Source organism: Danio rerio, chromosome 9 (assembly GCF_052040795.2).
Source record: "Danio rerio strain M-AB ecotype USA chromosome 9, GRCz13ab, whole genome shotgun sequence".
NCBI classification, from domain to species: domain Eukaryota; kingdom Metazoa; phylum Chordata; class Actinopteri; order Cypriniformes; family Danionidae; genus Danio; species Danio rerio.
In genome coordinates, this window is record NC_141029.1 from 85,001 (window position 1) to 110,000 (window position 25,000).

Here is a 25,000-nt window from a genome sequence, read left to right on the forward strand (position 1 = left end):
TATTGATGTGTGTAAGCGTGTTCTGCACATGTTCGCCTGTACGTGTTCGCCTTTATTTCCCATGACGTGTAACCCTATGGAGCGCTGTGCTGTTCTCCTGGCCATTACGGATGATGGACCTGATCTTCAGCAGACGGGCTGTGTGTCGTGTTCTCACCGAGACTGAGCGGAGGCCGTGACGTTATCGGCTGTGTTCTGTTATGAACATGCACACAGTGGAGATGAGGCTCATATTAATCTGCCGCTACGCGACGCCTCCGCATGATCAGTGTCTGTTCAGTTGCTCATGTCAGAATGAGAATAGGCCGCTCCTCACGTCATGTGAAGCAGTGTCGTCTGCAGGGGACGTGATCAGCTCATACACTGCACTGCTCCCTCTGGAGATTTAGCCGACGTGTCCTCTGCTGTTTGTTTTCCATATGGGACTTGTGAAGTGTGAACTGCAGGAGAGGATGCAGGACTGAGCTGTGTGAGGAAAGCCCCAATCAGAGAGCAGAATGTCTGCAGCCCCGCCTCCATGTTCAGATGTCTGTTTCCACACGGACACACAGCAGCAGCGCTGTCAAACTAAAGCGGCCTCCTCAGCGCCTCCAAAACACTCCGTTTTCAGCGCTCCAACACGCCGGCGTAACCGTAGCAGAACTCATGTGCTTTAAAAGTAAACCGTAGTGGTGTAAACATGGCCTGAGAGCGGCTGTGTGGCGTGCTGTACTGGAGAGCTGACCGTCATCAAGAGTTCTTCACCACAGACCTCATCACACTCACTCACTGAAGACCTCCATTATACAGCCCTACAGGAGAGAGTGTGTGCTGCTGGAGGAGCAGGACGGCGCCGTGTCTGTGCTCTGCCCCTTTAAGGCTCCATCAGACGGCAGATGATGCTGTAAAGTGGCTTAAAGAGCAGTAATCTGCCGAGCAGCAGGACCAGTCTAACCAGTGAACAATGAGGACACGAACACATCACCCATCAGCCTGAACTGAACTGATACTGGCCTGATGTCAAGTGAACAGCACTGGCAGAGTCTGAGCTGATGATGGAGCAGAACCCAGAAGAGTAAAGCCACACACACACACACACACACACACACACACACACACACACACACACACACACACACACACACATACAGCAGTTGATATAGCGCTGTGTTCGCAGTATTAGCGCAGTGTGTACACCGGAACTCTTCCTCAGTGCTGTATTTACCCCTGTATAAAGCAGGCTCGTGTGCCGCTTCATCACCGGGCTGTAATCAATGTATGTTTGTCGCATTGAGTGCGTCTGCGCATGCGCAGAAGTTCACACCCATCAGCAGGGCTAGACCTCTCTGTGTGATGTGAAAACTCCCCGTTAACGGGCATTATTACACCGACACGACACGCTCACCGAGCGCTTTACGAAGTACCGTCAAGCTGAAAGTGAACACCGTAAAAGCACACCGACCTTGTACACTTGTCCGTAGGTGCCATTGCCGACCACTTCCACCAGCTCGAAAATGCCAGCCGGGTCCTGAAACACACAGACGGCGGTCGGTCAGTGCGGGAGCAGTGAGATAGGGGCATGATTATGATTAACGTTACGGTTATGGTTATGGATATGATCAGGCTGAGGCCCACGGGAGCGGCCGCGGAGACAAAGGGCCGCGGAACAATAAGCGGGCGCTCCCTGCTGCGCTCCCCGGGCTCCGCGCTCCTCCCGCGGCCACACTCACGCGCAGCGCCGCCAGGTCGATCTCCACCAGGCTCTTCGCGGGAGAGTCGTTCGCCATCTTTCACGCCGTCCGTCGACTAAAACGCGATGCCGTGATTCCTCCGTCCGCTTCAGTCGTTCTGCGCCCGCTCGACGCCGTCGATCATCGTTATTTTCCGCCGATAATCCCGAGAGCAGCGCGGGCCGCAGCGGATCTCTATTGTTCACGGTGACAATGATGATGATGGCGGATGATGAAGCGCACTGAGTCTGGGTCAGTGCTGAGTCTGGGCGGAGCCTATTGTGTGGGCGGAGCCATAAGGAGGACGGGGCGGAGCTCCATCCCACGGCGGACACACAAGTCAGTCCGGTTCGGGGCTCCTCTGGGTCAGCGCGCTGTCCGGAAAAAGATAACAGCGCTCGCGTTTAATAAGCGCACACACACACACACACACACACACACACAACACCGTTTTCAATGTCTCGTTTCAGCGCAAAATTGTCCAAATGACGAGCCACAGGTAGCAGAGCAAACCCAGAGCAGAGTCCAATGCGGGAATCAGACTGCCTGTGCTCCATCATCGGACTCGGTGTTTGAGGGAGTTTGCCATGTCCTCTCTTCACTTCTCCAGCTCCAGCACTGGGGAATCCCGCTTCAAGTCTGTTTAGCCTCTGTCATTAATATAATCATTGTAGTGAGTCTGAGGTCACTCTCTCTCTACACTCATGTGATGTTTCTATTTATTAAAATATTCAACTTTGCCTCTTTTCTAACTCAAAATGAGACTTATAAAGTCTTAATTAGGGTAATTCACATGTTCGGCATCATTGTTAAATATGAAGCTGTTGTTAATTTTAATGAAGACAACACGTGATTTACTCTGATGTGCAGATGGATGAGGATGAGTGCACTCACTAGTGATGATGATGCTGAGCGCAGTGAGGACACTGGGACACCGCTTCCACTGCACACAGTGTACACTAAAATGAGGAGCAGTAGACAGTATAACAATAACACACAAACAAACACACACACACACGCACGTGTCATTTTGGGCGGGGCTATCAGTCATTTAGGGTGTTGCTATCAGTTAGGGCGGGGCCATTCATCCATTAGGGCGGGTCTATCAGTGTGTTGAAATGAATATGCAGATTCCACCTGTACAGGTAGCTCCTCGAGCTTGTCATCATCATCGCCGTATGTACATCACAATAGAGGAAATATGAGAAGCTCAGCTTGCCCCGTGTTGGTGTGGGTTTCCTCCGGGTGCTCCGGCTTCACCCAATCCAAACATGTGCTTTAGGGGAACTGATCAACTGCACTGGTTGTAGTGTGTGAGTGTGTGTGGTTGTTTCCCAGTGATAGGTAGCAGCTGGAAGGGCATCCGCTGCGTAATACATATGCTGGATAAGTTGGCGGTTCATTCCGCTGTGGTGAACCCAGATTAATAGGATGACTAAGCTGAAAAAAATGAATGAATGAATGTCTAGGTGCTTCATCCATTCTGGACATTTATAAACAGTTAATTAATAATGACACACACACACAGGCTAGATGTATATATATACATTTATATTCATTTAAATATATAATTTATATTCATGTTGGCATTCATAATTATATGTGTGATGTGTGTATTATTGAAAGCACGTGTTCTTCTGCTGAGAAAAGGCTTTTACGCGTATGCAGATGAGGGCGCGGGAGGGGCGGAGTTACTGGAAGATCAGATTTAAATTAAACATCAGATAAAAACCATTAAAAAGGATCATTTCTTCACAATAAGATCGACGCAATGCATTTACAAAGCAGTCGGGATTCATTTAAATGACTTGCTGGTTTTAATTCAGCCGCGCTCTCGGAGATTTGTCCCTGCATCTTCGTGCTTTTATTCTGTTAGGATGTTCGTACTTCCGGCCATGCGCAGAAAGCGGCGCGTGTCGTCACTGCTGTGCAGCGGCTGGTCCAGCTGATCGTCTGCTCGAACACTAACTAGGTGAGTTCTGCAGTAACCTTACTAACTAGAGCACAGGAATATGCAGACTGAGCCGATGAAGACACGGAGGCAGACACAGCCGCTTTACTCTCTCACAGATGCGGAGGAGGAGGATGATGAGGGGATGTGTGTGTGTGTGTGTGTGTGTGTGTGTGTGTGTGTGTGTGTGTGTGTGTGTGTGTGTGTGTGTGTGTGTGTGACGTAAGACCTTTTGATGTGTCGTTGTGTCCTGAATGTGGATTATCGGGTCGCCGCTGTGTTATTATGTATATGATAAAGTAAACAGCAGAAGTAAAGAGGATATTAATATATGACAATTAAATAAAATATAAATAATAAACAGCATTAGTCAATATACAGCATTATTATTCACTGCATCATATTACTGTGTAATCAATGTGTCATTATTCATACAAATCAATAAAATAATGATAAATCAGAAGAAACTGCACATTTAACCGTCAACATTCAGCATAAAACAGCAATAATCAGTATAATTACAATGATTCAACTCTAATAATCTAGATGTGTGTGTGTGTGTGTGTGTGTGTGTGTGTGTGTGTGTAAGTGCATCACTGATGTTTTTATTGGTCTCTCTCTCTCTCTCCCCCGTGCCTGGAGGGCCGCAGCTCTGCAGTTTTGCTCTACACTAATCTAGCGCAGCTGATCAGCTCATCAAGTGCTCGAGACCGCTGGACACTGCTGGATCAGCTGTGTTAGATTTGGGTTGGAGCAAAACTGCAGAGCTGCGGCCCTCCAGGAGTCATGCAGGAGACCTGTGGGTTACCCCTTACACTACACACACACACACACACACACACACACACACACACACACACACAGCGCAGCAGCGTTCAGCTCCTCCTCCTCATGCTCTTCCTCACTCGTGTCTCTCTGCTGAGGAATCTTCCTGTGTGTTTCAGGCCGGCTGACGAACCCTGCAGAGATGAAGAGTGTCTGACACACACACACACACACACACCGTGAGTAAACCCAGTCCTGATGCTCCGTCTGTGTGTGTTGTGTTCATGTGTGTGTGTGTGTGTATGTGTGTGTGTGTGTGTGTGTGTTGTAGAGAGTGTAACTGCTGCTGTGAACAGTGTTGATGTGCTTCATCACAGGCCGAGAGGGTGTAGCGTTAGATTCAGTGACGGTGCTGTAGTCATGATCCACACAGAGGAGGAGGAGGAGGAGGAGGAGCGTGCGGAACACTGGGCGGCTGCTCCTCTGCTATCCGCTTGTTAAGTGGTGACGTGTTTGTGACGTGTGTAATACTGTTTCCGGGTCCAAGCTGCCATTCATTTGAGTGGAGAAATCATTTGTTTATGATCGCGTTTAATTCCTGTCACACATTAAAGTGAATTTAACATAAACTCATAGTGTTCACAACAATCTCTGGGCTTGCTGCATAACAAATACCAAAAATTTAACAATTTATAAAAAATGAATCACTTTCTGGCCGTCGGATATTAGGCTGGACATATATTCTGCCATCGTGACTTTCGACAGTATTAAATCGCTTTGTAAACGTTTATTATTACCGTTTCATGAGTCCACATTCAGTTGAATAGAGCGCTTGGACCCGGAAGCCGCTCCGCGTGACGTCACACTTAACAAGCGGATGGAGCAGGGGTGCCGCTGGGGGGAGGGGTTAGGAAAATTCTAAGGGCCACACATTTTGGGGGCTCCAAGATATATCATTAGGGGCCACCCCCCACCCCCTGCTCTTCACTTTCGTCCACAGCAGAATGAACCACCAACTATTCCAGCATATGTTTTGCACAGTGGATGCCCTTGCTAATGCAACCCAGTACTGGGAAACACCCATACACACTCAGTGAAGAACTCGTTTATTTAATTATCTCTGAGCTGTTGTGTTCAATGTGGACAGTAGAGCACAGGGTTAATATATGTCATTCTGTGTGCGTGTGTGTGTGTGCTTGTGCGTGTGTGTGTGTGTCAGGTACTGGTGATGGCTACAGAGAGCGCTATAGTGCAGGACTGGCTTTCAGAATATAAGGTGGGTTTTTAATATCATTCATCACATCTTCTCTGAAGTGTGTTGTACAGTGTTAGGTGTGTGTGTGTGTGTGTGTGTGTGTGTGTGTGTGTGTGTTTTAAAGTGTTCTGTGTGTGTGTGCAGGCGCTGTCAGAAGCGCAGCGGTGTGGTTATGCCTCAGTCCTCCAGCAGAGGGAGACTCTGGTTCCAGCACTGTACTCCGTCATCCAGAACCCTCACAGTGAGGTGAGCAGAGCCATGCACGTCTGTGTGTGTGTGTGTGTGTGTGTGTGTGTTGTGTGCGTGTTATCTCTGTATATGTATATATATATATATATTGTGTGTGCAGCTGCTGGAGCCGGTGTGTCATCAGCTGTTCGAGCTGTACCGCAGCAGTGAGGAGCGTCTGCGCTGCTTCACTCTGCAGTTTCTGCCGGAGCTGCTGTGGGTTTTCCTGCGCAGAGGAGCTGCAGACGCCAGCGGGAGCGTACAGGCCCTGCTGCTGGGCATCTACAACCTGGTGCGCATCACACACACACACACACACACACACACATTTGTTTTGGTGAAAAGTGGGGACATTACAAAGGTTTCCATACATTTAATACTGTTCACACTATATCATATTGCCCCCACCCCACCCCTAAACCCAACCATCACAGGAGACTGTACAGCGTCACTCTCTGATTAAACTCATCCTGTGGGATTTAGAAGCTTTTGGAGAAATGAGGACGTCACCAATGTCCCCATATTTCACCTCTTTCTGTAATACCTGTGTCATACCCATGTCACTATACAGATTGGTGTCCTGATATGTCACAAAAACACGTACACACACTCACACACACACACCAGACCTAACCTCCTCCACTGGTGATTTGCAGGAGATCGTGGATAAGGATGGGAACAGTAAGCTGCTGTCCTTCATGATCCCGTCTCTGTCCAAGCCCTCCATATACCACGAGGTACAGTACACACACACACACACACACACACACACACACACACACACACGCACACACACACACGCACACACACACACGCACACACACACACACACACACACACACACACACACACACTCCTCAGCTCACTCAGGTTAGTTCTGGCTCCTTAACACCTCTGAGCTGCCATTGGTCAGTGGAGATTATACAGTCAGTGGGCGTGTCCTGGAGCTCCGCCTTCTTTGGTGAGTGATTGACAGGTTTGGTATTCAGAGGTCAGGCAGGACATCATCATCAACACCGCAGCACTGTCCTCATGAGCCCTGTGGAGCTGTACAGATGTGTCCGCTCTCCCCACAGCAGAAGCTCTCCTGTGCACAGCGGCAGTGGCGGCGGCACGCTCGGCCTGTCTGCAGCAGATATACACTACATGTAAAGCTGTCGCTGCGCTGGTGTTTCTGTAGAGAGGGCTGTGTTGGTTGAGGGTAGGCTGATGACACCAGAGACACCTTTACAACCAGCCACTGCAGACACACCCTCACTCCGCCTGGCACTATGTCTGTTCTGTGTGTGCGTGTGTGTGTGTGTGTGTGTGTGTGTGTGTGTGTGTGCGCGTGCGCAGCCGTCCAGCCTGGGCTCCATGGCTCTGACTGAGGGCGCTCTGTGTCAGCATGACCTGATCAGGGTGGTGTACAGCGGCCTGCACCCGCAGAGAGAGACCTTCACTGCGCAGAACAGGTCATCATCCCTGCAGTCATACACCGACACACACACGCTCGTGCGCAGAACATCTTCACTGTTTGTGTGTGTGTGTGTGTGTGTGCAGGTTTGAGGTGCTGTGCTTCCTGATGCTGTGCTATAACTCAGTGGTGGTCTACATGCCCTGCTCCTCGTACCGGGCCGTCTGCAGGATGAGCTCGCGGTGAGGCCTGTCCTCATACTGCACTCCTGTGTTATCTACATCACACTCCATTGTGTGTGTGTGATGTATGTTAATGATGTGTGTGTGTGTATGTGTCAGGCTGTGTGTGTGCGGGTTCCCCCGGCAGCAGCTGAAGGCGTGGTCGGCTCCTGGTCTGCGTGTGATGCTGGACCCGGAGTTCATGGTGCAGATGCTGACCGCTGTCTATCATGCCATGTGAGCAAAACCAACACAACAACATTACACAATAACACGAGATCAACACACCAACACAGCCAGCCGTGAGTGAACATGGGCAAACACACCTAAACACTCCAGCTTCTGGAATAGGGCAGGCCAGCGCAGTGAGGAGAACTGCCTTATCCCTCCTGAAAACTGGCCACCAGGGGGCACTATCAGAGCCTTAACTGAGCTGTCAGTGAACTGTGTGTGTGTGTGTGTGTGTGTGTGTGTGTGTGTGTGTGTGTGTGGCAGATTTAACGGCGAGTGGGACGCAGGCAGGGAGGCTCTGGATGATATCCTCTACAGGGCGGAGCTGGAGCTGTACTCGGAGCCTCTGCTGGTACGTCTCCATCTGCTCAGTGTGTGTGTGTGTGTGTGTGTGTGAGTGAGTGCATGCGTGTGTGCTCCTCTGACCACGCTCTGTCTCCTCAGCTGGGCAATGCCATGCGGAGCTCTCTGCCGGTCAGTGCGCCCGGGGGCTCGGCGGGCAGCAGGCGGCTCCTGCAGGTGGAGGTGACCCCGACCGCCAGCCGCATCACACACTGCAGCATCACGGCCGCATCCATCCGCAGACTACGCTGGCGGAGAGAGGGTGAGGCTGCACACACACACACACACACACACACACACACACACACGTGATCAGTACTTGTTTAATCTGGTGGTTAATAGTGAACAGTATCAGACCCTCCTGAGCGACGGACAGACACAGAGCAGGGTTATTGAGGGCACTGTCATGAGCTCCAGGTTAAGACATGTGGAGGTGAAACTTGTAGCCTGTATTGTAGGTTCGGCTCTTATATGTGTGAATATTGAGTTTCCATTTCATGACTTCTTTATTTTTCAGACTTCAACCTTCTTTCCAAACTGTGCTTATCTTTTGTGTTCTGAAGAGGTAAAGGCACAGTTCAACCAAAAATGTTGACAGTGTCTTCACCCTAGAGAGGGCAGAGCTGGTCCAGGAGTGTGATCCCACTATAGTTGGATATAGTACACATCCTCTGGTCAACCTTAAATATGAGAACCCCAGTTGCCCAGTCCAGAGGTGCTGTTTCCAACCTCTGTGCAATGTTGTAGACGCTTGTCAGCCAAAACAGCCCCACCCCATACAGAGACTTGAGGTGCACAGGTAGATCCACCCTGCTGTATCTGTGGAGCTTTCAGACTACCTCCGTGACCTCAGTTTGGGCGACGGGTGAGTCCATCCTTCACCCCCATCTCTGCTTCCTCAAAGAACGGTGTGTCAGTGGGATTAAGTAGATCCTTAAAGTCTTCCATCCACCAACTGACAACATCCTCAGTCGAGATCAACGGCCCACACTTCCGCTGTAAACAGTGTTGGTGTGGAACTGCTTCCCCATCCTGAGGTGTCTTATGGTTTGCCAGAATCTCTTTGTGGCCTTTAGTGTTCTTCCATGGTCCCCCTGAACTCTTTCCAGGCCTGGGTTTTATTTTCAATGGCCACCTGGGCTGTAGCATGCTTGAGCTGTCAGTACCCATCAGCTGCCTTTAGAGTCCCACAAGCCAACCCGGTCTGGTCGGACTCTTTCAGCTTGACAAAATCCTGTTCTTCTAGTGTTCACCACCATATTCGTGGACTACTGCCATGACCAGCCTTACAACTACAGCTCCTTATAGCCTTGTTGACAGTGGAGAGCATGGATGACTCTCTCTCAATGTCATATAGATCATCCAGATGTTCCTAGCAGACCCTTAAAAGTAACATTAGGGCCTGCCAGGTCTGCCCGGCCTACTCCTCTGACACCAGATCATCTTTCCATCAGGTGATGATCAGTTATCAGCTCTGCTCTTCTCTTTACCTGAGTGTCCAAAATATAGTCAAAGACCAGATGATTTCACCACAGAGTGTCCTGGTGCCGTGTGCACTGATGGACACATGGTGTTTGTTAAGGACAAACTGCAAATAGCAAAGAAATCCAACAGCAAAACACCTCTCAGGTTCAGATCGGGCAGGCCTTCTTCCCAGTCATGCCTCTCTCAGGTATAAATGTTGTTGCCCACATGGGTGTTGCAGTACCCCACTATAAGTCCTTCTAGCACGCCTTACAGGGACTCCAAGACGGTCAGGTATCCTGCATTGCTGTTTAGCCCATAAGCCCTCAGTGAGAGAACTATCCCCTACCTGAAGGCGACCCGTGATTAATAAAGGGACTGAGCTGAATAGGAAATGATGGAATGACGGCCAGTGTAGACTGAGGAGTGATGGTGTGACATGGCCTCTTGTTTGGTTGGTTAAAGACCGCTCTTATTGCTGATTCTGGTCCACAAACACTCCAAGTGTACAGCTGTATGGTGGAGATATGGTGGAGCGTGGGGTTGGCTGAGCTCTGTTTTTTGGCAAGCCTGAAAATGCACCAATTTTCTGTGATGAGTCATTCTGTTATTCTTAAGGTAATGTGTTGTTCAGCCAGTCGGACACTGTTGACCGTTACAGTTACTGTAATTCCTGGTGGAGTGTAGAATGGGTTGCAGGAAACTGCCATTCATAATACCAATTCCCACAGTATAATAGTCCTCATGATCGTCATGATAAGATGTAGACGGCAGAGCAGTGCTTTGTATTGATCATGAGAATGTGTGAACCCTGAACGTAACGGCCATGGTGTGTGTGGATGACAGTGTTGTGTGATGCAGCACGTGCCTCGTCTTCCTCACAACACTCTGTGGACATACTGCACTCTGCTGGTGTTGTCTCACTCTTCCTGTAGGGCACAGACACTAAGAAGCACACTTACCCTGTTCTGTCACATCCCAGATTGTTTTGACTTCTCGAGCGATGCCGAAATCAGCCTCACCGTCTGCCCCAGCCGACTCACCCCCCGGAAACCAGCAGCCAATCACCAGCCAGGAGGGCAGGGCTCTCTCCCAGTCGCTTATGAGGGTAGGCAGGGGGTGGAGTCCAGTGGTGGAGGCGGGCTTTTCCCTTTAGACTCACCCAATGGTCTCGCTTCCTTTAAGCACCTCTGCTACCCTGGAATGAACCTCCCCAGAAAACCTCGAACCTCCAGCTGGAGACACACGAGGGAGCATCAGGGTCCTCGCTGAGAAGCCTCCTGCACACACTAAGAGCAGTTAAAACATATGAACACTGGTGAAAGCTATTCAGTTCACAGCTGAAAAAGCTTCTTGCAAAAGCTGGATCTAAGTGCAGTTGCAAGATGTCAGCGATTCTAGGTGTTTGGTAAAGCCATTATTTTAATTTCTTAAACTTTAACACTCTTCATCATTCCTCCAGTTATTAATGAAATGTTGGATCCAGTGTTTGGCCTGATCGCTGTCCTCATTCACGTGCCTTAGTGTCTGTAAGAGGCTTTCCAACAGCTCCTCTTATCAGTCTGCTTTGCATTGACCTGCATGGACAGCAGTTTGATCCCGAGCTTGTCATTTCACCTCAGTCATTGACTGTTTCACTAAGCATGTTGGTGATACCTGTGACTTATTCTTTGCTATAGTATTAATTAAGCTACATTAATCTACTTTCTATTGTTTAATTGACTGGACTGGAAATCTTCTTTACACCAGTCACGTTGAGGACCTGTTTACTCCTGGTATTCAGATGTGCTTTTGTCAGTCCAGTGACATCTGGATGAAGATAAACATGGGTCTAAACAGGGCTATACAGTGTTTAATGAGAGAGCGGCGTAAAGCAAGCTATTCAAACTTCTTTCTGATGGAGTAAAACACATCATGATGGGAATAATGTCATCTACATCCTTTTCATTGGCTTCCTGTCCTGATGCGTGTAAGCCCTGTAATATGGGTTCCTTACTTGAAACTGGTGTAAATCCTGACAAAATAAGAGAGAAGGGTCTTGACCAAACCCAACACGAGTGCTCATAAAGAGACGTGATGTACACAAGAGAACGTGAACACCTGCTGGAAACCATGCTGCGTCCACTGAGCATCAGACCAGATGTAAGTTCCTCACCTGTATGATTCAGCGTTTATGGTCGGAGAGTCCGTCATACACACTCTAGCGTGTGTCGGACAGCAGGTGTGTGTGTGGAGTAGGGAGGTCTAGCATGTCTGAAACACGTGTGCATGATCCCTGTCCTCCCCAATGCTTCAGCAGCTCTGCCACAGTGTGAATGCTCACTCATCTGTTCATTATCCTCGTCTACACACTCTGACTGGATTCCCTCTGTTCTTCATATCTGCTTTATTTAACTTCTGGTGGTCTTGTGGAAATGTGTAAAAACTCATTTTAAAGGGCTCGTTCACCCGAAACTGAAGGTCATTAGTTACTCGCTCATATGCTGATTCACTGAGTCCTTTGTTCATCTTCAGACAATATTGAAGATATTTTAGCTGAAATCCTGAAGCTCCTCATTCTCCAGAGACAGCAGGGGTCCAGAGATGCTCAAAGTCCAGACACATCCTCAAAACTCTGCATGTGGTATTCATACTGAGCTCCAACAACACTTCAGTGAGACACAAATCTGTGAGTAACTCTTAGTTCACCCATATCAGTCATATCAGGGTGTGTGTTTACTACAGGCAATACACTGCTTGTGTTGTGTTGATGGCAGAGCCTGCAGTAAACACACACGCTGATGCGGAGGAGAACAGGTAAGTACCCCTTTGGTGCGGTGAAGTGTTCTTGGAGCTTCACGTTTGCAGTTCTTCTGACTGTAGGGACTTTCAGTTTTAGGTGAATTAAGCCCTTTACGTTACTTTGAACGAATAATGTTTGCATAAGCACCGCTAAACACACTGATTCTAGGATGTTTCAGCACATCTGAAGGGGAACAGGTGCTCTGTTGATCTTGGCTTCAGGGATTGATTCCTCCTCCATCATGTCTGTCTGTGTGTCAGATGCTGATCAGCTGAGCGGGGACGAGGAGTGTTTGGCGCTGAATGATCCAGATGAGGGCTTCTCGTCCGGGGCGTCCAGCAGCAGTCGAGGGAACGCCGCGTCCCGTCTGTGTGCTAGTAAGAAGAGCCGAGTGAGGAGTCGGCAGGGTGCAGGTCTGCCCCGCAGCAGCAGCAGCAGCTCTGCCCGCACAGCTCCGGTAGAGCCCCGGAGCCCCGACACCCGCAGACTCTCCAACCGCAGCCTGCCAGAGGAGCCGGAGCCGATGCGGGGCCCGCAGTCCCGCTCGCCCAGCTGCAACATGCAGATCATCTCACAGGTGTAGCTCAGGTGTAACCCTTGACTCTGCTCATCTCACAGGTGTAGCCCTTGACTCTGACCCCTAGACTCTGACCATCTCACAGATGTAGCTCTCAACTTTGACCATCTCCCAGGTGTACCTCTTGACTCCGACCATCTCCCAGGTGTCGCCCTGAGCTCCACACATCAGCACTCCTGCCACTGAACAGAATCAGCTCTATTCTGGAGTAAGGTCAAACTCTTAGGGTAGTTTGGGTGACCCTCAGAAGGCAGCGCTGTGACCCGGGCTCTGCAGTCCCGCAGGGAGCTCTGACATGATAATCAGCAATAATTAATCCAGTCACCCGTAATATGTGTGGTTTCCTGCAGTGTGTGAGCTCGTCCTCTAGTGTGGGTCATGTTTTGATCATATGCTGTTGAAATATTTATATTAATGTAAAATGTGTTGTGTAGAGTTTGATTGCAGAGGATGTTTCTGAGACTGAGCCTGTCCTTTGCTGCTGCTTGATTTGGTTTATGCTGTTTGTTTAGATGTAGATGCTCTGTACGGTCGTGTTCTCCAGTGTTCTGACCTGAATCACAGGATTCCTCTTCTTCGTGTGGGCTGAATGCAGATGTATACGGTGGTCTCAGTGTGTGTGAATACTGTAAACACAGGACAGTGCTGTAATCTGCGGCCGCATCAGCCCAGTGTTCATCACAACTCAGCATCTACACCACAGACACACTAGACTAGCTGATAACTCTGCCGTTCATCCGTTCACTCTGAGATCCTGAACTCTTGAAAACAGCTTCAGGAACTCTCCACAGTAGTCGTGGTCTGTTCACACACTTTCTGCCTGAGTCCAGTGTTTAGCAGTTGACTTTTACCTTTAAATGATCTGCATAGTAGCTTAACGTCACCTGTGCATGACTCCCAGAAATGACGCAGTTATTCCTTAACAAGCACAGAAGAGGCAGAAGACTGTCTGAAGCGTCCTGCAGCTGTCCAGTGTCCGCGTTTGTGTCTACACGTCCATATTGTATATTAGCAGCTAAAGTGTGCAAAATAGTCAGAACAACATACATCATCACATATTCTAGTGTGAAGAACAGAGCCCAGGAGTTTCTGCACACACACACACACACACACACACACACACACATAACTGTGTGAACGGGCGAAGTTTGACTGTTGTCATTTGTGTGTGAAATGTGTTGAGGAAACATGTGTGTGTGTGTGTGTGTGTGTGTGTGTGTGTGTGTGTGTGTGTGTGTCCTCAGCTGTATATCCTGACACTGCTGTAATGTTGTGGTTTCCTCTGGTGTGTGTCGTGTGCTGTAATCAGATGTTCCTCCATCTCCCGCTGCAGATGTGAGATTATCCTGTGAATAAATGTGGTGAGTGTGTCGGTGTGGACTCTGAGTGTGATTCTGCTGACATCTCCTGCACACACACTGGTCTGACGGTGAAGACTGCTCTACCGGCTGAGCACAGAGCCGCTGCTGGACACTACAGCGCTTCACAAGCCAAACAGGAGATCTTCACGGTCCAGTGAGGAGATCTGAAATCTGCAGTTTTATTCAATGTTTGGCTGATGCATGAAGAGAGGGCGGAGCATAGAATAGCTCCTCCCCCTTTTATAATCAGCCAATAGTATGTTGTTTTCTCACAGCTCTGCCAGAGAATGGTTGAACTCAAGCTCATCAGATGAACAGCCAATGAAAAAAAGGGGGTGGGGAATGTCAGATACTAGAGAGCATTTGATTGGTCGGGAGATTTAATGAGAGACTGAAGTATGAGTAGGACCGGTGTTGCCAGATTGGGTGGTTTTGAATTTAATAGTGAGGGTAAAAAATGGGTGTAGGGAAAATTTGGGCGGTTTTGCAAAGGCGCACACCACAGCCCATTACCCCCACCCTCCCATCCACATCCTCATCTTTAGAACTGCTCAAGATAGCCTTCAGATTTCTGGCCGGTTGTTTTTGGATTTCGGCGGGTTTTGGATAGATAGCACATCTGGCAACACTGAGGAGAACAGAAACAATCAGTGTAAAGAGATGAGCTGCAGACTGTAGATGATTCCTGTATTTCTGGGTTTTGTCTTCTGCAGGTGCAGCTTGTCTCTGTTTTGGAGATTATACCGTATATCTGGATTATACTGTAGATACTCTTAACGCTAACACTCGTTCATTTGACTGAGCTTTAATGCGTGCGCTACAGTGCAGATCTGTGGCCGGTCACTGCATCTTTCTGGGCTTTGACTGACGCTCCAGTAGAGCTGCACGATTCATCCAGTCAGGATCTCGACTCCAGCCCACATCATCTTAATCCAGCATCTCTGCCATTCAACCCTAATATTGTTCAAGGTCAGGAGAGAAGCGCACAGCCGGACAGTGAGACACCACAGGCCTTCAGCAGCTCCAGCCCACCTGAGCGGTGTTCACCTGTGTGGAGGTCATGAGGGCAGCTTCATCAGGTAACGTCCTCACAGTGCTGGAGGCACGGACCACTGCTCATACTGACCCTGCTGGAGCGGATCAGCCTGTGTGTTATCCAGAAACACTCACACACACACTGTCTATAATGGAGACCTGGATGTGCTGATCAACTGTAGACACAGAGGCGCTGCAGGAATACTGACTTTATTCAGCTCAGAGGCGTCCTGAACAACACAACAGCAGAGGAATACAGCAGCATGATCAGCCAACAGAAGAGTGTGTGTGTGTGTGTGTGTGTGTGTGTGTGTGTGTGTGTGTGTGTGTGTGTGTGTGTGTGTGTGTGTGTGTGTGTGTGTGTGTGTGTGTGTGAGTGAGAATGAGTACAGCAGCGGGCCCAGAGTCGAGCCATGAGGAACCTGTACTGTAGCTTGAACTCCTCAAAGCACAAGAGAAAGCGAGTGTGTGTGTGTGTGTGTGTGTGTGTGTGTGTGTGTGTGTGTGTGTGTGTGTAGCCTTCAGTCCTGCAGAGCTGTCCTGGATCAGTGCTGTAGATGTAGGGGTGAATCTCTCTCTCTCTTTAAGTTCACATTATTAAAGTAACACACACACACATAATAGACAGAGAGAGAGAGAGAGGTCTTCTTCAGTGTGTGTGTGTGTGTGTGAGAGCAGGTGTGCGTCCATCAGAGTGTGTGTGTGTACATCAGAGTGTGTCTGTAAGCAGGAGTGTGTGATCATGTGTGTGTGTGTTCTTCAGAGAGAGGGAGTGTGAGTGTGTGTGTGTTGCGCTGTCCTCCTCGCTGTAGACGCCGGAGTCTCCGCTGGAGTGTGTGTCGCTGCTGCTGCCGCCGCTGTCCTGAGGCTCCTCTGGGATGTGTGTGTCCACCGCGCAGACCAGGGCCACGTCCATATGCTCGCACACACACTCCTTAGACAGCAGGATCTGAGGTGTGTCTGCGTCAGAGAGCCAGAGCTGCACACACACACACACACACACAGAGAGAGAGAGAGAGTGAGATACACACCGCCCGCAGCGCAGCACACCAGCTAGGCTAGAGACTGAGCACGAGTGTTCCTGCGTGTGCAGATGCAGTTACCCATAATGCAACGTGTGAGAAACGCCCCGGGCTGCGTCTGAAACCGCACACTTCCAGACTATACAGTGTGCTGAACTCAGTGTGTGAGGCGAGTGTGTCTGAATTCACAGAATAGTCAAATCAGTCTGCGAGAAGTTCCCGGATGACGCACTACTGCCGGCCAGATCCTGCAGTGCGCATCCCATCATGCCCCACGAGAGATTTCAGGAATGGGAGTGATGCGACGCTACTCACACAGGTAGGTCATGTGACCATGACAAAATGGCGGATATAGTACGTCCAAATTCCATCCATACTGCTCACATTCATACTGTATAGAGCGCACTTTACTAACTGCTGAGGGGTGTTCACTTCACATGCAGTGTCTACTGAGTAGTAGGCGGTTTCAGACGCAGCCATGGTCTCCTCTAGAGAGGCTCAGGCAGAGCTGTCTATTTACGCTAAGGAACCTGCTGTGCACTACTGAGGGCTCTTCTGTACAGTGTTCATCTGCATCAGTGGAGCACCTCAGGGCTCAGTGCTGGCTCCACTACACACACACACACACACACACACACACACACACACACACACACACACACACAGAGGGACAGTGCGCACCTCCTGGATGTGTGCGGGCAGCTGTGCGCTGGGTCTGCAGACGCTCTTGAAGGTCTGGAAGGTTCTGTAGGAGCAGAGGAACAGCAGCAGCACCAGCAGGAACACCAGCACCAGCGCCAACAGGAAGTACAGCAGGATCAGCCACACCGCCGTCTGGCCTGAAACACACACACACCGGCCTCTGTCACACACACCGCTCTAAATGCACAGGTGGAAGTGTGTGTGTGACCTCTGACCTTCTGTCTGTGCGCAGTGTGTGTCGCTGAACACGCTGCTCTTGTTCTCGAAGTCGTAGCGGCTCTGGACCCTCACGCAGTACACGCTCCATCTGGCCAGATCCGGCAGAACCACCAGGTTATTCGGGGTGCGCAGCTCTTTAGCCTGCTGCACACACACACACACACACACACACACACACACACAAACACACACACACATATGATGAGCACACACTGTACACTCACGCCACAGTCTGTATTACACAGAGATCAACACATGAACATGGTGTGCTGCGGTTCTCAGAAGAGGAACACACACACGCACACACGCACACATCCTCTTCCTGTGTGTAAGTGCTCTGGTTTGTGTGTTTGGATCAGTGCAGCCGCTCAGCTGTGTGTGCTGCGCTCTACACTGACTGCAGAGCACGCCTGTGTGTGTGTGTGTGTGTGTGATTATCAGACATCTGAGGCATCATTTCGACACAAGCTAACCCCAGACGGGTTTACAGCAGCCGGACAGACGGGGTCACCTTCAGCCAGGTGCATTGTGGGCCGTTGCTTCAGCTCCACCAATGAACATCCTCAAATAAAGCCCAAGCAGAACCCCTGATCCTGACCAATCAGTGGAGTCAGAGCGCTGTAGAGGGGCGGTCCACTGCCACATCCTGTGTCAAACTGTAGTGTGTGTGTGTGCTGAGGTGTGTGTGTGCTGTAGTGTGTGTGTGTGCTGAAGTGTGTGTGTGCTGTAGTGTGTGTGTGCTGTAGTGTGTGTGTGTGTGTGTGCTGTAGTGTGTGTGTGTGTGTGTGCTGTAGTGTGTGAACATCAACAGCATCTCTGCTAGACTCATATTCATCCGTCAAACTGCTGTAAACCCACAATCCTCAGCGGCGCTGCAGTGTGTCTCTGCGGACGCTCTCCCGGCGCTCTACAGCTCAGATGATGGACTCAGCAGATATGTGGACGCTTCCTGACCCTACACATGCTCATAACCCCAGTATGTGTGGAGGACAGCGGTCAGGTGTTGCCCGCTCCAGCACACAGATCTGGCCTGAACACCTCGGACCTACAGCTGTGCTCCAGGACCAGCGCAGGACTCCAGAAGCAGACGTACCCGAGTGTCATCAGCCTGTCTCCAGTACTGGATCAGGTAGTACATGTCCTGCACCAGCGTCTTCATGGACTCATTGGTGCTGCTCAGAGGATCAGCCATGACCATCTCCAGAACTCCACGAACCGAACGCAGAGTCACACTGGACGGAGGACCTAGAGCCGCTGCGGGAGAGAAGGACAGACGTCAGGATCTAGAGGAGGACAGATCTGGAGTCAGGCGTCAGGATCTAGAGCAGATGTAGAGAGCGTATCCTCACCGTGTTTATCAGGGCAGAAGCTGATCTGGGTCCAGTTGGAGGCCTGCTCCCGGGTGTTTGCCCTGACGCGCAGCAGGTAGATGCCCAAGTAGAAGAGGCCGGCGTGGGTGAAGTCGCAGCGCTGCTCCTCCACATCCTCACACACCGTCAGCCACTTCTGCATGTGCTCCGCTCGCCGTGACCGGAACTCTCTGTGGAGGAACAGAACCGAGTGAAGCGCTCATCCAACACCGACACTGAAGATCAGTGGAGCGAGAACAGGAGCACTGTTCCTCTACATCATCTGTCCTATAGTACAGGGGGGTCCAAACTCAGTCCTGGAGGGCCGGTGTCCTGCAGAGTCTAGCTCCAACCCCAGTTAAACACACCTGAAGCAGCAGATCAAGCTCTTTCCGGGTACACTAGAGACGCCCGGGCAGGTGTGTTGGAGGAAGATGGAGCTAAACTCTCCAGGACCGAGTTTGGACCGGCCTGCTGTACTGTATTAATGAGACGATCACTGTAATTAACTGACGAGTTGACTAAGCTGCCACCATCACCATCTGCCTATACATGTGCTGATTAGAGGATCAGGAACTTCAGGACAGGACGGCACCACAGGACCACTCAGATATCTGGACAGATGAAGACTGAGGAGGAGCTCTGCTGTCTACCTGAGCAGTGGAAACACTCCTGAAGGAGAGAGTGTGTGTGTGTGTGTGTGTGTGTGTGTGTGTGTGTGGCTCTTACGACATGTACTGAGCGGTGAAGCGGACGCTCTGGTTTACAGCGCTCTGGTTTCCAGGCCAGTCCCAGTGCAGCACATACTGGGTGTTGAGCGTCTGAAGCCCGAGGTTCTGTGGAGGACTCAGACCTGTGGATGCTGGAACACACACACACACACACACACACACACACACACACACACACACACAGATTGAGGTGCAGCACATTTTTTGGTGTCTAAAGCTGCAAGTCATGATGATGAGTCTTTAATGATCGCCTTTACACTGTGAATAATGTCGAAATGTTGCTGATATTTCAGAAATAAAAGTGCATCTGGCCACACTGAAGGCCTACAGCACACAGAGGAGCGACGGTCCGCATTCAGGAGCTGAGGACAATGACCAGAGCGGTGTGCAGAGCGGTGTGCAGAGCGGTGTGCAGAGCGGCGTGCAGAGCGGTGTGTCTCCAGCAGAGATGGATGGACTGCATCATACACTGCTGATCTCACACTGGCTCAGGTGGTGATTGGCTGAATGACTGATCATAAACACAGCTGATAACGACTGTGTTCACAGTGTGTGCGTGTGTGTGTGTGTGTGCATGTGTTCATCATAGGGTGTTCAGTGTGAGTGTGATGGTCAGTGTCGGGTCACTCAGTGATGTAATGCGGTGCTTTCTAATCTGCCAGCAGAGGCATGCGCGCGCTCAGGAGTGTGTGTGTGTGTGTGTGTGTGTTTGAGCTGAGGATTCTGCATGTTCATTCCTGAAGAGGCAAACTCCTACATCCAGAAGCTTTTTATAGACATATAGTGTTGTGTTCAGCAATAATGAGTCAAAATGAGGAGAAAAACAAGCAGAAGAACCCGACACTGGGCTCACAACAGACCTCATACCATAACCATAACACACACTCACACACACACACTCACACACTGCGGCCAGTGTAGTTGATCAGTTCCCCTACAGCGCATGTGTTTGGACTGTGGAGGAACCCGGAGAACCCGGAGGAAACCCACACCAACACAGGGAGAACATGCAAACTCCACACAGAAACACCAACTGACCCAGCCGAGACTCAAACCAGAGACCTTCTGGCTGTGATGCCACTGAGCCCCCGTGCCGCCCGCTGTTCTCTTATTAATAGTTAAGTAATGCAGTATATAGTCTTGCTGACTCATCCTGAACCAGAAGCATGATCGTATAAATATTGATTAAGATAAAGAGCTGATGAGGAGCGGTTCTGGTCCGGTGTGAGTGCAGCAGGTCAGCAGGGCTGTTCAGGGTTCTGTCGTCAGTAATAAAGCTCCACAGCCTCTGCTCATGCATCCACACACGACACATTAATATCAGAATAATGATCGACTCATAATGATCGACTCGGTCATCAAATCAGAACATTAGAAGAACTGTAGTATGTAGTGTGTGTAGTGTGTAGGTGTGTGTAGTGTGTAGATGTGTGTAGTGTAGGGATGGGAAGATTAACCGATATGTATCGATACGCGGTCATTCGCGTGCACGATGCGAGTGCATCGGTTGAGCAGCAGAGGATGAATGAAATTTTGGAAGCAAATCGAGATGCATCGGTTTTTGCGAGATGCATCGATTTTTCCGAGATACAGCTTATATTTTTAATATAGAATGTATTTTTTATTTATTAACAAGTGTTGTCAACCTGTTTTGGCGCATAATTTAATCGACCTACATAAAGTAAGCCTTAGCAACGGATTTGCGGATGTGCACACACTACAACTCAGTGTATCAGGTGTGCGGATGAAGCTAGTGGAGCGCCCTCAGAAAGCGCGAGAAGCAAAACAAACATTTTATTCCCCACTGAGTTTTAAATCTAAAGTATGGCAAGCAACATTATGGATTTAAGGATGGACGACATGACAGGACAGATGCAATTTGCAAAATGTGCCGCGCATCTGTAAAATACGTGGGCAGTACGAGTAATCTGAAATCTCACTTGAAGCGGCGCCTCGGTGTTGTTGTGAAAGCATCTTCCAGTGTTTCTGCATCCCCGGCTTTCGCACTGCTTCAACCAGCTCCAAAAGTGGTAAGAAAAGCATTGCAAGTTTTTTTTCCATGCGCAACAGTTCTGCTCGCTCTACGCCAATAACGGATGCTATTGCATTGTTCATCTGCAAAGATATTCAGCCTAGTGTCACGGAGAACGAAGGTTAAACACCTCCTCCTGTTAATTTTTATTTAATAATAATAATAATATTAATAATAATAATGATAAAAATAATTGGGTGTCACGGTGGCACAGTGGGTAGTTTGACCACCTCACAGCAAGAAGATTGCTGGTTTGTTATATTTTTATTAGCCTGTTGTTTACAGTGACAGTGATGTTTCAAAGCAGCATAACACTGCTAGTTCACCACCTTAAGTTTTGAATAATCAGTGGCAAAATATCTTTGTAAAACTTGTTTTCATAGTTGAAAAGTTAAATCACAATTCTTGTTGTGCAATGCTAAATTTATTTATGTTGAAAGAGTGCAAATATATATATATTTTAATATATATTGCACTTATACATTCTGTTTATCTTGAAAATACTTAAATATTATGTGCTATATGTTCTAAAATGGCCCTCTACTGTAAACTGACACTCTGGCTCTGAGAGAAGAGCCAGTTTGTAAAAAAAAGTCTTGGTTTTGCTTGGTTTATAAATAATCAAACTCATTCAATGGCACAGCATCCTCTTTCACATCATCTCATAAACTTGATCTAATTAGTTAGTGCTGAAATATCGCATCGTATCGTGATATGGGTGTGAATCGTATCGTGTTGCATCGCAATATGTCACAAATGTATCGCTAATATATCGGATCGTATTCTTTGTATCGAGATGCGTATCGGATCGGCATTATAGCTTAGATGCCCAACCCTAGTGTAGTGTGCTGATGTGTGTGTGTGTTGATGTGTGTAGTTTGTGTTAGTGTTCAGTCGCGGCGGAAGTGAAAGTTGTGTAAATCTGCTTTGATCTCTTTGTTCCAGCGCGTGACAGCTGAAGCCCCGCGGTATTCCCCTCCTGCCGTCTGAAGGCAGAATCAGTAATCATCATCATCATCATCATCAGAGATATCGATGACTTACATCGACATGAAGATAATCGGGATGATCAGTTTCAGTCTGAGTGAGCGGAACTCCAGCTGCTCTGACCGGAAGCGCTGCTCCAGAACGGCGGACAGCGGGAGACTCAACACAGATACACACTCAGACACACGCACACTAACACACACACACACACACTCACCGGCGGCCCCGAGCAGCAGCAGCAGCAGGGCACACTCCTCCATGATCCGCGTCTCTCTCCGTTCTCTCGGTTTCGCTCACTGAGGAGAAAACACGTGACGTCTACTGTGACGCTGCAGGGGGCGTGTCCAAAACACCACAAACACTGACGTCATTAATAATTCATAACAACACGCGAGCGCTGTACAGTAGTCACGTGATAGACATGCTTTTTGTTTATTTCAGGCAAATTACAGAAATATTTACAAAAGCACAGTGATGCAGGACGGCTTCATAACGCGTCATTACAGCTTTATTACAGCTGCAGCTCTTTATGAAGCTCAACAGTGTCGATGTGTAAATCCAATCATCAGTTGAAGATATAATCATGATATATGTATAATATCAGTGAGAGACAGACAGATGACAGCAGGGCCGCTTTAACATTCAAGCACAGCAGATCAGTGGAGACCGGATGCACCTGATGCACTCAGACCCCCCTGCAGTCTCCTCAGCTCCTGTCTACAGTATAATAATGGGAATAATAATGACTATCCTGTCCCAGTCTTTACTAAACCAAAGGTTTACAGGTGGAGCAGGAACAGCAGAAGGCAGACTGAGTAAGTTCAGTGACTTTACAGGCGACTGCTCCTCTCGATATCTCTCTGTTATAGTAAAACTCCAACAAACAGGGAAATATATTCACTTTAACTGGAACATGTTCAGTTCAGACAGTCGTCAGAGTTCACTATTGCACATTTCTACACAAATCTTAATAAGCATAAATACACGACAACAAAGCAAAATACAGGTCAACACAGGCGAGATAACACCGACTATCATCAAATGAGCCTTGAATATTTACCAGAACAGAGCTTTAGTCAAATAGAGCACTTACAGACATCCGTGTTCAATCAGCCACTGACATAATCTGCTGGGAGTAACTCTCGACCGCAAACACACACACACACACACACACACACACACACACACACACACACACACACACACACACACACACACACACACACACACACACACACACACACACACACACACACACACTGAGACTGGAGACTGAACCACACACCCGAATATACAGTGCAGTACTGTAAATGTCCAGTAGGGGAGAAAGGGGGGGGGGGTGAAAATCACACATCTCGGTATATTCTTGACATCAGTTGCGGGCCGGTGTTCTGTCGATGTCAGGACTCCTATTGAAGTTTGAGACCCCTGTTTTAAACGTGTGTGTATGTATATATATATATATATATATATATATATATATATATATATATATATATATATATATATATATATATATATATATATGTGTGTGTGTGTGTGTGTGTGTGTGTGTGTGTGTGTGTGTGTGTGTGTGTGTGTGTGTGTGTGTGATGATTCCTCCAGTCCAGCGGGTGGCGCTCTAGATTATCTGCGAACGGAGAAGCGGAAGTGGAAAGTGCGCCATTCCGGAGTTATCTCGTAACTCTCGCTAGTAGCGGAGCAGAACTGTGGTTTTCCGTTAGCGTGAGCACCTGTTACCGGTACCGGGAGAGCCAGAAGACAGAAACATGAGGAGGAGTAGAGCGGAGGTGGAGCGCTACATATCCGCCGTCCAGAGCGCGTCTCCCGGGCAGAAAGCGGTAAGCAGAGGGGCGGCTCTAACCGGTCTGAACCCGCCGGTAAAACACGCGCGGAGACGGGGAAACAAACCCCGAGCCCAGAGTTTACTGTAGTTTACTAGTGTTCATTTACTTTGGAGTTGCCGGAACCGCTGAGGAGGAGGAGTATTGTATTCTTCGAAATTAAAACTATTAAACAGGCATCACATCAGGACCAGTGCTGTTACCCTCAGACCATCCGCAATCCTCCACATGGAGCTCCTGCAACCTCTGACTCAGAGTAGTGTCGTCCACAGGGGATGTGTAGCGACTAATGAAACTGGACCAGACACACAGCAGCTTCACACACACACACACACACACACACACACAGAGAGAGAGAGAGAGAGTTTGTGTGTGTGTGTGTGTGTGTGTGTTTGCTTAAAGAGTCTGTGTTTTACATGCATTTAAAGAGCATGGAGCTGGGTGATTTCGTCTAAACTCAAAATCTGGATGAATTGAACATTTTAGCTCGATTAATGAAGGATTGTTTTAGTGATGTATGTTTCTGTCCTCATAGTTGACTGACAGGGTTTGAGCAGTACATACGCACACACATTACAGGTGAGAGGTTTTTGAATGAGGGTGCATTACTTAGTGTTAAAATAAGTGAAGGACACACACACACACACACACTCTACAGTGTGAGTATTGAACATCAGTGCTGAACAGCTGAAATAAAGCACACATTACCTATATCCAGCAGGCAGTTTCACCTTATTGTAAAGTGGAGATCAATAACTGCACTTTTGGCGACTAAATTAATAATTTTCAGTGTTTTT

At 48.9% G+C, this 25,000-nt stretch overlaps 4 protein-coding genes across 16 annotated transcripts in view; 2 read left to right on the top strand and 2 right to left on the bottom strand.

Moving 5' to 3' along the window:
* map4k4 (mitogen-activated protein kinase kinase kinase kinase 4) overlaps window positions 1-1,953 on the bottom strand; it is a 24,911-nt gene extending 22,958 nt beyond the window's left edge. For both annotated transcript variants that reach the window (XM_087267198.1, XM_087267197.1), the window contains exons 1-2: window positions 1,710-1,953; window positions 1,442-1,507 (exon numbers count right to left, since the gene is read on the bottom strand). In XM_087267198.1, coding sequence (XP_087123324.1) covers window positions 1,442-1,507; window positions 1,710-1,766 — 123 coding nt within the window. In that variant the 5' untranslated portion in view covers window positions 1,767-1,953. The remainder of the gene's footprint in view (window positions 1-1,441; window positions 1,508-1,709) is intronic.
* Window positions 1,954-3,617: 1,664 nt separating this feature from the next.
* Window positions 3,618-23,163, top strand: hycc2 (hyccin PI4KA lipid kinase complex subunit 2). 6 transcript variants are annotated; one of them, XM_087267100.1, is made up of 13 exons: window positions 3,618-3,681; window positions 4,605-4,664; window positions 5,645-5,701; window positions 5,825-5,926; window positions 6,030-6,200; window positions 6,565-6,645; window positions 7,247-7,362; window positions 7,451-7,546; window positions 7,646-7,762; window positions 8,021-8,108; window positions 8,201-8,360; window positions 10,545-10,670; window positions 12,605-14,291. In XM_087267100.1, exons 3-13 carry the CDS (start codon window positions 5,654-5,656, stop codon window positions 12,925-12,927), a joined length of 1,428 nt encoding a protein of 475 aa, XP_087123226.1. In that variant the 5' UTR covers window positions 3,618-3,681; window positions 4,605-4,664; window positions 5,645-5,653; the 3' UTR covers window positions 12,928-14,291.
* il10rb (interleukin 10 receptor, beta) lies at window positions 15,508-23,555 on the bottom strand. 6 transcript variants are annotated; one of them, NM_001034185.3, is made up of 7 exons: window positions 22,577-22,672; window positions 19,339-19,471; window positions 18,610-18,800; window positions 18,354-18,514; window positions 17,257-17,404; window positions 17,021-17,178; window positions 15,508-16,296 (listed from the first exon to the last, which is right to left on the bottom strand). In NM_001034185.3, exons 1-7 carry the CDS (start codon window positions 22,617-22,619, stop codon window positions 16,027-16,029), a joined length of 1,104 nt encoding a protein of 367 aa, NP_001029357.3. In that variant the 5' UTR covers window positions 22,620-22,672; the 3' UTR covers window positions 15,508-16,026. The 6 variants fall into 6 exon arrangements, with proteins under 6 accessions (NP_001029357.3, XP_087123149.1, XP_087123151.1 ...); XM_087267023.1 differs by lacking the exon at window positions 22,577-22,672 and adding an exon at window positions 23,453-23,555 and having other exon boundaries at window positions 15,512-16,296; XM_087267025.1 differs by lacking the exon at window positions 22,577-22,672 and adding an exon at window positions 23,453-23,537 and having other exon boundaries at window positions 15,512-16,296; window positions 17,257-17,401.
* A 453-nt stretch (window positions 23,556-24,008) lies between these two features.
* ranbp2 (RAN binding protein 2) overlaps window positions 24,009-25,000 on the top strand; it is a 24,446-nt gene continuing 23,454 nt past the window's right edge. For both annotated transcript variants that reach the window (XM_087267187.1, XM_087267188.1), the window contains exon 1: window positions 24,009-24,200. In XM_087267187.1, the coding sequence (XP_087123313.1) occupies window positions 24,129-24,200 (72 nt within the window). In that variant the 5' untranslated portion in view covers window positions 24,009-24,128. The remainder of the gene's footprint in view (window positions 24,201-25,000) is intronic.

Excerpts from the sequence above, each read along its gene's own strand:
- hycc2 (XM_087267100.1), top strand. The coding sequence starts at position 5,654 with ATGGCTACAGAGAGCGCTATAGTGCAGGACTGGCTTTCAGAATATAAG. Across the intron at positions 6,646-7,246 it reads AGCCCTCCATATACCACGAG|CCGTCCAGCCTGGGCTCCAT; the intron begins GTACAGTACACA and ends GCGCGTGCGCAG. Across the intron at positions 10,671-12,604 it reads TCTCCCAGTCGCTTATGAGG|ATGCTGATCAGCTGAGCGGG; the intron begins GTAGGCAGGGGG and ends TCTGTGTGTCAG.
- il10rb (NM_001034185.3), bottom strand. The coding sequence starts at position 22,619 with ATGGAGGAGTGTGCCCTGCTGCTGCTGCTGCTCGGGGCCGCCG. Across the intron at positions 19,472-22,576 it reads GCTGCTGCTCGGGGCCGCCG|CATCCACAGGTCTGAGTCCT; the intron begins GTGAGTGTGTGT and ends TGTGTGTTCCAG. Across the intron at positions 17,405-18,353 it reads GACAGGCTGATGACACTCGG|CAGGCTAAAGAGCTGCGCAC; the intron begins GTACGTCTGCTT and ends GTGTGTGTGCAG.